The sequence below is a fragment of the Cucurbita maxima genome, unplaced genomic scaffold (assembly GCF_002738345.1).
Source record: "Cucurbita maxima cultivar Rimu unplaced genomic scaffold, Cmax_1.0 Cma_Scf00006, whole genome shotgun sequence".
NCBI lineage: Eukaryota > Viridiplantae > Streptophyta > Magnoliopsida > Cucurbitales > Cucurbitaceae > Cucurbita > Cucurbita maxima.
In genome coordinates this window covers 1096052-1107017 of record NW_019272022.1, presented here as the reverse complement: position 1 = coordinate 1107017, position 10966 = coordinate 1096052, and the positions used below count along the sequence as shown (strand labels likewise).

At 34.7% G+C, this 10966-nt stretch overlaps 1 protein-coding gene across 1 annotated transcript in view; it reads right to left on the bottom strand.

Moving 5' to 3' along the window:
• Positions 1 to 5109: 5109 nt before the first annotated feature.
• LOC111480548 (ubiquitin carboxyl-terminal hydrolase MINDY-3) overlaps positions 5110 to 10966 on the bottom strand; it is a 25061-nt gene continuing 19204 nt past the window's right edge. The window contains exons 5-9 of the mRNA XM_023125652.1: positions 8550 to 8701; positions 7224 to 7347; positions 6894 to 7079; positions 6298 to 6369; positions 5110 to 6204 (exon numbers count right to left, since the gene is read on the bottom strand). Of these exons, the coding sequence (XP_022981420.1) occupies positions 5380 to 6204; positions 6298 to 6369; positions 6894 to 7079; positions 7224 to 7347; positions 8550 to 8701 (1359 nt within the window). The 3' untranslated portion in view covers positions 5110 to 5379. The remainder of the gene's footprint in view (positions 6205 to 6297; positions 6370 to 6893; positions 7080 to 7223; positions 7348 to 8549; positions 8702 to 10966) is intronic.

Here is a 10966-nt window from a genome sequence, read left to right as displayed (position 1 = left end):
TTTTTTTTTTTTTTTTTTTTTTTTTTTTTTTTTTTTTTTTTTTTTTTTTTTTTTTTTTTTTTTTTTGTTCATGTAAATCTCGAATGCAACTGATTATTTTTTATTTTATTTTTCTCTTTCGACTTTTCTTTTCTCTAAAAAAAAATTATTATATTTAGAGATGTTTATTTAATTCATAGAACTAAAATATATAATTTTAATAAATCATTTAATAAAACTGGAGCCCTCTATTTGTTGAATGCTACATTAATAAATGGTAATTTTTAGTCATTTAAATTTGAAGGTTTCGGATCTCTCTAATTTGAATGCCACATTAATAAATGAAACTTTTTATTTTTATTTTTTAAATTTAATATCATTAATTAGCGTTGGACTTTTTATAAATTTTGAAATTCATTTCTGACTTTTGAAATTAGTGTCGTAAATTTCAAACATAGGAAAAATGAATATATATTTAAACATTTTTATTGCTTTTTCATAAATCAAAGTTGAGTATGAATGAAGCAGATTAATATATTTTAGTTTATTTATAAAAATTATATTATTAACTTGTTTTAGGTATAAAAAATAATTCTTTTCCTAATATCCATAAACTCAAAATAATATTATATTAGATTTAACTCCTCACCCTCTTGGTGTAAATAAATTTTAAAATATTTAAACAGAGTTAAGAGTTAAAAGAAAGAATAAGAAATAGAATTGGGATCAAAGGTTCAATCTTCATCATATTCACAACATTTAGATAGGATACAAGCGGACAATTAATACCTCAGAATATAGAATAAAATAAAATATATTAATCAAATATAAAGGGCTAATTTGAAAATAAAATAAAATATACTAATCAAATATAAAGGATAAGGAAAATATAATATACTACTAATCAACAAAAATATTAACAGATTAGGAATATATAACAGCTATTTTTACTAATTCAAACTTACAAATGCCTTAGTTGTTCGGGAGGATTTCTTTACTTTACGCATGAAGATGTTTACCACCACTTTCCTTGATGTTTGGGGATGGTGAGGGCTCGACTAAGATCTGTAGGAACTGCAAGACCAGTCTCCCTACCCTTGTCCTTATCATACGCCCTGCTAGAGGCCATAGCTTTCTCGCTCGCCTGTGATCCTTTTCGTTGTTGATCGAATTTCAAGTCTCGCCCTTTCCTATGAATTTCTTCATGGTTCAAAGTATCAAATTTCCCACGAGATAAATTCAAGTCTCGCCCTTTCTCGCTCGTGATCCTGGAAAGCTATGCACTCTCTCTACTCCTCATTAACCTCGCCTTCCTCTTCTCTTAATCCTCACTTAGACCACAGGAACTCAATTGGGGATTGATACTTTCTACAGGTTTAAATGACTTTCAATACTTGGCAGATCTCAAATCCGGGTTTCCTTCATCTAGGTCGTTCTTCCTCTTTATCACGCAAATTTTCCCTATTTCCTCTGATTTAATCTTCTGACCAACATTAACATCGTAATACTCCCCATTGGATGATGGGCAAGTTATCCCTTCAGAGACGCAGGAACCACAATTTCCAGAACCCGAGCTCTGAGACGACGCCGGCTCGCTTGAGAACTCCTAATCACTACCACCACCATGCTCCGGAGAGGGACAATTCACAATCCTCGAATCCTTCGAGTCCCAACCTCCAAAATCAGTCGAAAAGCAATCACTATTCGCATTTAGTATTTTCGAAGCTTGACAGTTAATAAACTTACCATCATTGGGGGACTGCTCAAAAGAAACCACAGAGCTCCCCAATCCCGGGGATGCTTCAGACCTGCAAATGCGAACACCAGCGCCGTTAGCAGTAGTATCCAGGCCAAGCTAGGGCTAAGAATCAATAGCCGAATCTTGCGAATTGGTAGGAAATTGTCAGCCTCAAATGGGAGGTAAAGATCATCAGGATCATAAAAAATGAGCTCAAAATCATCATTTTCTTCAAATCACAAGTTTGAAGGCGTGGAATAAACCGAAGGGTTGTCAAGGACGGCAGAATTAGCATCAGAGAAAAAGAGAGAGTCTAGAGGCAGAATTTGGAGGGAATCAAATTCATAAGCGTAAGTAGTGGAATTAGGATTTTGATCATCTATAACGACATCATCTTGATGTATAGTTGAAGTCACTTTTGTTGGCTGATCAACAACCTCAATAGTTAAACAGTGTTCCTAAATTGGATCGGAAGAATTTGAAGAATTTTTATTTTCATGTGCAACATTTCCTTTTGATTCTTGCATTTTGACTCGGCAATTTGGCTTAATATGGTCTGGCTTTCTGCAACGATCACACACCACTTTCACCCGACAATCTCGTTTAAAATGACCAGATTTTTCACACTTCTAACAAACTTTAAATGGCTTCTTTGACAACTCATCATTTCTTAATTGATTCCCACTGCTTGATGAAGGCTTTGAATGAAAATTCTGTCTACTTTGATCTTTGACGTACGAACACATCTTCTGACTTTGGGGAAAGATCATTTTTGCTAGTCATTTGCTTAATCAAAGCTTCTTGATTAGATAACAAATTCTCCAATTCAATAACTGTAGGTTGATTTGTCTACCCTTGTATTAAGGAAATAAACGGCATAAAGTATTTTCGTAATCCACGAATAAGATAACGTCGCAATCGAGCATCACTCACTGGTTCCTCATGAACTCCCTGCTCATCATACTGTGCACATTCGCACCCATCATCATATTGTGTGCGTCCGCACTCCTCATCTCTAGGGGAAGTAGCCCTATGCTTATGAATATACTATATGCATGAGGTCCTTATAACGTCCGTCTTATCATCTCTTCTAACACAACTCTCAAGTCTCATCTCTTTGTTACATTAAGTAACACATACTAATGGATATTTATATTAATATCATTTCATAGGATTGTGTCCTGTGTCAATCTAACGACATGATGCAATATGACACTTATCATCATATAGCATGCTGAATATGAAAAACATCATCATATTAAGGTAAACGTCATGCAATCATCATACTCATCATATTGTCATAAAGTGCATCAAGCATATCAAGTATGACATTCATCGAAATATATATACTCTATGCACATCATCGAACATCATAACTCATACATCATCATATACTAGTATACGACATCATACGATACAATTCATGCATCATCATAACTCATACAATTTTTAGTCTATCCTATAGTAAGGTCACTTACTTGGTTGCCTTAGCCAAATACTCCATAATTTAATTTACGTAAGCTTCCGTTCCTCGAGAGTTGCTCCAAAGGTTACTAAGATTCATTTTCCTTCTCTTTATTATACCACTACATTTTTCTCACCGTAACCATATCTCTTTCCATTATTTGCTTAACCTTTCTCTTACGAGCGAGCAATCTTTTCTTTCTGTTTTTTGTTTTCTTTTTTTTCTTTTCTTTCTAAAATAACTACGGCCATACAGATAGGTCCTTGCCACAGTTCTCATGCATACTGACAAATAATCCTCTTTAGTTTTCACACGTATAAACTCATAATATTTCATTACCCTAAAATGATTTCATTGTATTCACTCGTTCCTCGACCGGTATCTAACCTATACATTTAGCATGATTTGGGAATGTTAGTACAGTTCTGTAAACTTTTGTTCAAAGAGAAATGAAGTTGAACCAAACATTAAACACCAAGTTAGAATTATGGGACGTGATAGTCATGCTTTGATGCGTTATTAATCAATGGGTTTATTCCATTTAGAGCGTGAGAGAGGAGATTGTGGTGTGAAATATGAGAAGAAGTTTAGGGTTAAAATAAATATTATATTTCTTAACTCATGTCGTAACCTTCTTCAAATGTAGAGGATTTGACGACATGTCGTTTACATTTCTTTTTTCCCTTTTTGTTTTTTTAATTAAATTTCAAATAAGTAGACGGCCACGCGCGTAGAACCTCAAAATTGACAGTTAACAGCCTGCCTGACGCGCGTCCCTTTCACACGTATCTTTCTTTTCCGTACTTTCCTTTTCTTCCTAATATTTATTTATTTATTTATTTTACAATTTCTCAAACATCTTCTAAAGATGCATGGAAAATAATATGTAAGAACTTCCTAATAAATATATATTAAACGATTAAGAGGATCACATTATAACATTTTAACCTCAGCGACAAAAAGGTAAAAATCATGCACAAACCAAGGAGTGCGCCTGCGTCTTTCAACGAGAACACCGAAAAAGTCTAATTCAGCTCCACGTAAGATAACCAAAGTACGGTTGAGCAATCGACAAGATATATTTGCTCACATTCCAGACGAACGTCATAATTTTAACTCATTTGTTGCATTCGATAGATAGCAATTTAGTCGACTTAGCTCAATTTTCTCCGAAGCACTTTTAACTATTAAACTCTTTGTATATAAGAATCAACTTCAAAATTACATTGTCAATGTGAGCTCAAATCTCGAGTTTGTTGAAACAAAAAGTGCAAGCGCTATTGCACTAAAAATAGTTCTAATAAATAGAGATTAAGTCTATCTAATAGTTTCACAAATGTTCACATTGACATCTACAGAGAACACTTTCTTTTCTGTGATACATGTTGTGAAGACTTGATCGCATAATCGAACGAGAGATCAATGGATAAATGGTTGTCTCATAGCATATATTAACAAAGATTTACGTGCCAAGTTTAGACGATAAAATTATCATGGATTGATTTTAGAACAATAGAACCAAACATAAGATACCTTGAACACTTCAAATAGTTACTGAAAGATTTCCTGGAGAGGTAATAAAAACTTTCGAAGCATGCAAGTGTCGTAAGTTGGGGCTGTATAAATAACACATCCCCACCACGTATACAATACAGTTTTATTCAAGAATAAAATCTAAAAAGATATTAATAATGTTGTCATGCGAACCTTTGAACCAATCAAATGTCATTTGTTTACAATAACATAGAACCCAGAAATTGAGAGAGACAGCATCAGTACCATAGCAGTTTTAGTAGTGAACTGATGAGCAGTGCACTCATAGTTCATCACCTAATCCACCTCTCCAGGCATGAGAACTTACTGCTACTACTGATGTTGCAGCCATCAGTAGTATCGATGTTCCAAGTCCAGGAAAGCTTTTCCAATGTAGCCAAAGCACAAAGGAAGAAATTTTAATTATCATACCAGAAACAAATTCCAGATAAGCCTTTGTTCAAATAATACAATCCAACACCTCAAAAATTCGAATTTAATGTTAAAGCTACAACATTACACAGAAACTCGTGCACATACACCCTGAAAGTACAAGTAATACATTTTATGCCCCTATCTGTGTGCCTTTCAAATCACAACCTCCGTCTTTTTTCGGTATCATTCATGCATTGTGCACAAAGGAAAGCAAAGAAAACAAATCATACTATACTATACTAGGGGGATCACCAGCCCACCTACAAATGGCTCGAGCCCAGCGTGTTCGGATGCAATCAACCAGCGGGGCATGTTGAGATGGTTCTGGTTTAGAAACCTCGACATCTTTACCAGAAGACTCGTTTCCTCCCGAGGCAGATGAAACAGCTACATCTGCCATGAATTCCTCTGGAGTCCACCTTGGTGGAACCGAAACCCTCAATTTGGTGAGCCGAGGTCTTTGTATTGCAGTCTCACCTCCACATCCAAATTGGTTTCCGTTCAAATCGGACTTGGCAATCCCATTAAAATGGTAAAGATCAAACACTTTTTTACCCATCAATCCTGTCGAATCCTTCAGGCCTCCGAAGTTTTTGTCCAAGTCCAGAATTACCTGCCAGAATTCACTCCACACTATAAATCCTGTACTGCAAAGATGATCAACTTTCTCAGGTTGAAGTTTGATATTGGTTTCCCTGAGAACTAGATGAAATCCTTCTACACTGATGAAACCACCACCTCCACTCTGGTCTTGGGCGTCAAATGCTTTTCGTATTTGTGACTCCCTTTCTTCCAGTTCATTCTCATCCTGTACCGAGGTGTCGAGAGCAAAAAGAACCGTGTAGTGTGACTCACTCCCAACCACCCATATGGGCCATTTTGGGCATTTAAGAAATTGGCCAACTTTACAGAAATTGAGAGATTCCAAAAGTGTGAGGAACCCAACTTCCACGCTTTTAGATATACCTTTTAGGAACATCCCACCACCTAAGTCCATCCTTCCATCAAACACATTAGGAACGGCTTGTCCACAGAGCAGTAGGTTCACAATCTCCTGTTTCATGATAATATAAATTGCATAAATATCGTACAGAAACCAAAGGAAATTACATAATTCAATAATAAAAAAAAATGCATATCAAAGAACCTGTGAGGCATGTCCAAATGGAGCAGTGACAAGAGGGAGGCTTGGATCATCCCTGTCCGCTTGTACCATATCCTACAGAAGTAAAATTAAACTGGCATTCACAACATAAAGATCCTAAAGAAAATCATCAGAAACTATCATCCATAATGCAAAGTTCAATTCACATATCAATATTTTCCCTCCACAGAAAGAAATGACAGAAATTGTTAAGTTTGTGGAGAAATACAAAACCAATAATTAGGACAGGCACTTGTACATCATATAAATTTTATTTCAGCACATGACGACACAAATACATTCATCACCATTTTTGCAGAGTTCTATTAAAGACATGAGCATGATAAGACAAAATGGATAAGCATTGTACTACCAAATCCCTCCTCTTATCTATTTTTCTTCCCTTTTTGGATAAGAAACAGTTTCATCATGTTTTGACTTTCTAGAATATCTAAGTTCTAGCCACCTTCTACAGCAAACGAACAAGTCTCAATTTCAATAATAAAAGAACCATATCAATTTGTTGGTCCTAAATCTTATATTCACATGAAAATTCAAGTCCCATTACTAGTTGAATGAACAGGATCTAACAAAAATACCAGTCCTCGCGAAAGTAAAGCAGAAATCAGGAATAGCAGGGCGCCCATACGACTCTGGAAGACAGGAAGAGCTGCATCAAGACTCTGAAATGCACTTTCCTGTGATGTGCACGTGGTGACTCTCAGCACTTTCTGCAAATCCGAGCCTGATTCAATTGAAAGACCTTCAAATGCATTTGACATTATCTGTGGAACAGAAAAATATAAATCACATCAAGAATAAAACTAAAAACAAGCTCTTGATGGTCCAACAAGAAAGTGCAATCACTGGATTCAAGCATGACCAACTGATTCTCAGAACACATCAATATCGAGCTAAATCTAATATACCTCGTTTCCTGGACTGTATCCAAGTCCTTCAGCACTGTTTTGGGGCACACTTAAAGTTGCTATTACAGCATTTCTATTAGCTCCACATAGAAACAATATCTCACCCATGCTTCTGATCAAAGCCCTGCGAAAAGAAGTTTACATCCCTTTAGACAATTTCTAAGCATTTAACTTTTGACCATTATCCTAAAAAAAAAGTGATAATTTCTAGGGCAGTTGCATATAAATTTCTGTTGTGACTTACAATTTCTATTAAGTAAAAAGAAACCTTTTGAGAAATTGGTATATTTATTTCAAGTAAGAAATTGAAACCCTTATTTGCCTGGATTGGTTCCAGAATTCCTTGATGATGTGATGGAAATAGGAAAACATTGCCTATGATTAAGACCATGCCTCCAAGATAAAGAATTCAATCTCAAGAGAAGTACAGTTTTACCCCATGCAGTTTTCCCATGGTATATAGTGTTACACATGGTGTGACACTTTCCACGACAAAGAATGGTTTCTACAAATATAAACACATGCACATGTACAGTGTGCCCGCAGTCATGCATGTTATGTGTATAAATGTTTAAAATAACTAAAGGTAGCCTTAAGACTTTATTTTCTTTTATTCCGAGGCACTGCATAAGCCTTGGGATGAGGCAAAAAATTTAATTTGGATCAAAATGAGTTGGCCTAATCATTACACAAAGCATATAGCTCCAAACTTCAGCACATTTGTATTCTTAAGCATGCCCGAGTGTTTAACACTCATTAAGGACTTGGAAGGATTATTTTGCACCTGTTTATGCAAAATGCAGGATGGGTAGATTTCTGACCTTAACTAGTTTGTACAATATTCACGGTTGTGATATGTGGAACACCAGCTTCAGAATATCAAAAGTAAAAAAACACATCAATATATTGTTATGCACAATGTGGAGCGGGTGGGTTTCGACTTTAACAAGTTTTGTACTCAAGATTCTAATGCATGTATTATACGAAGGGACATGGCCTTTCATATGGCACTTAAATTATCCTCATCCATTAAAATAAAATGCAAGAGATGAGAAACTCATTGCTGGAAAGATAATTTCTAAGCTTAATGAGAAACCTTGAAACTCCAAATGGTGGCCAGAAAATGATATAATACATAAAAATTGCAACTAAATATGCATATGTACAAGAATGCATGTATTGAAGGATCTAGCTTGCTGAAGTACACAAGTTCTTCAAGCAGGAAAATTAACAAACTGAACACCAACACCAACATATTTCCATCGAAACATTTGAGCCTCTACCAAACCTGGAAAAGAGATTATTTACCACACAAAGATTAATCACCTTCTTTTCACATCTTCAGTAAGAGCAGCAAAATTATTTGATGCAACACATTCACTTTTAGACAATCTACTTGAACCTGAATTCTGTGCCAAATTTGATGCAATTTTACCAAATTCGTGGGGAAAGAAAAGAATGTTCTTCAGAACAAACGCCTGTAATGACAAAACCAAATAGGCATAAATAAAATTAATTATAGACCAAGCCATGAATGTAAATTGAAAATATCAGACAATTAAGATGGCACACAATCAAAATAAAGACTGCAATAATACCGAAACAGTAGATAAAGATGTCATCAAATTATCAAATTATCTAAAAAGTAGATTCATTTGTATCATGCAAAATGGAAATATTCAAAAGAACGTAAAGTAATCCCTACAAGTCCCATATTTAGCTATGCAGTCAAGAGGAGTCTATTTAATCAAAATCCTTAATGAGTTAACCCCAAATTTGGCAGCCACAACTCTTCGACATATAGGTCTTTTTTAAGAGTGAATCTTCATGGATATTTTACAAGAAGGGCAAGATTCTTACTATGAAGATTACTAAAACCCAATCCTCTAAAGGCATAGGAGGTTTCAACTTGTTCCAAGCTACCAAATGGGATCCACCATTGGATTCTTTATTACCCTAGTGGAAGTCCAAGCACCACTTAGATTTTTCAGTAATAGACAGAACACCTTCTCAGGGAACCAAGACATGAACATGTAAGGCATGGGTAGGTCAAGAGAGAGGTCTATAAAAGTACGGACATTCTGCCTCAGGAGAGCAAAATCCGTTTCTAGTTTGAGGCTTATTAAGAATTTTCACAAAATAACCCTATAGAACTTGGTACTTTAAGGTTCTCCATCACGAGGACGCCATACATAAACCATAGGCCAATGTTCAACCCCACAACCCACCCAATCTACCAAACCACTAATACCAGTAGTTGATACCTTCAATTTTAGACTTGTGAGGTTAATGTTAAAGACAGAAGGTGCCTCAGAAACTTTAATAACGTTAAATAAATTAAACTTTTCCATGTTGATGAAGGAGAAGAGAATGGTGACATCATTAGACTAAATGTTATTGATAAGAAGCTTTTCCCTACATTGAATCACTCCAAATGGCCAAAATCAAGGCCTCTAACAAGTAATCTGCTACAGCAATCAACAACGCCATGGAAAAGGGAGGTGAGACTTAACAGCCTATCTAATTTTCTTTGATTATAGAGTTATTCCATTCTCCATTAATAATACTTGAGAAGTTTGCACTAGAATGACATGTTATCCACGTTCTCCAACAAGAGCTAAAGTCTTTTTAACTTCTAAAATGTCTATTACAATTCTAATCTGCCTTATCGAAAAGCTTCTCGAACCTCAAGATCAAGGTTGATAACTTCTTTTTCTTTCTCTTCCAATCATCAATGAGTTCCTTTTCAATTAAACAGGAACAAACAATTTTCTTTCCATCAACAATTAAAGATTGGAAATCAGTGAAATGCAGTAGGGACTTGGTAGGACTATTTTTATTCTTTCAACCAGAACATTGGAAATGACTTAATAAAGGTGAGTGATGAGACTAATATAGGTCCACTCTCTTAGGATCTGCTTTTTAAAAGATAAGGTAGATGTAAGTTTCATTTATACTGGCGATCATAATTCAAATTAGTGTTTTTATCTCAGCCATTTCATCTTGCATTTCTTTTTCTTCAAATTTTCCTCTTTACAAAGCAAATAGTTAACCCCACATTTAAGAGTTATCTGATATACTCTTCAATCATCAAGCACAATATCGTCCACAAGATTATCCAAATGTTTAAGATTATCAATAATAGCAAGTATAAGTAACAATGTTTCCTTACATTTCCTAGTTCCACAAATATTAAAGAGGCTTTGAAGAATTCTCTTCGAAGTTCTACCCCAACCTTTCAAGTCCTCACATTAGGCACCAAATCCACTAATTCTTTTTTTCTACCAGAACAATACATCGTATAAAAGTTCGAATCATACACTATACTCAAATAAAAATAGAAAAAATAATGCAAATTTTGAAATAAAGATAGAAATAGTAGATTTAAAAAGAAAAAAGAAAAAAAGAAAAAAAAAAAGACAAAATAACTTCTGGATTAGAAAAATTATAAAAACATGAAGGGAAGTTTTGGTGTTTCTTCCTCTCGATTCTGAGTTTTCTCTAGCAATGGAGTGACTTAACTATTATTTTTCATTTGTGATTCTCAATAGTCTTTTGTCATTCTTTGAAGTTATTTCTGGTCTCAAGATTAAGGGGCAACATTCTTTTTTTTTTACATAAGGACATGTGAAAAACAAACCCAACAAAAGAACGGTAGAAATTATATAAAGGGACTCCAATCTAACAAAATCAAACCGAGCTCATAATTACAAAAAAAAAAAAAAAAAAAAAAAAAAAAAAAA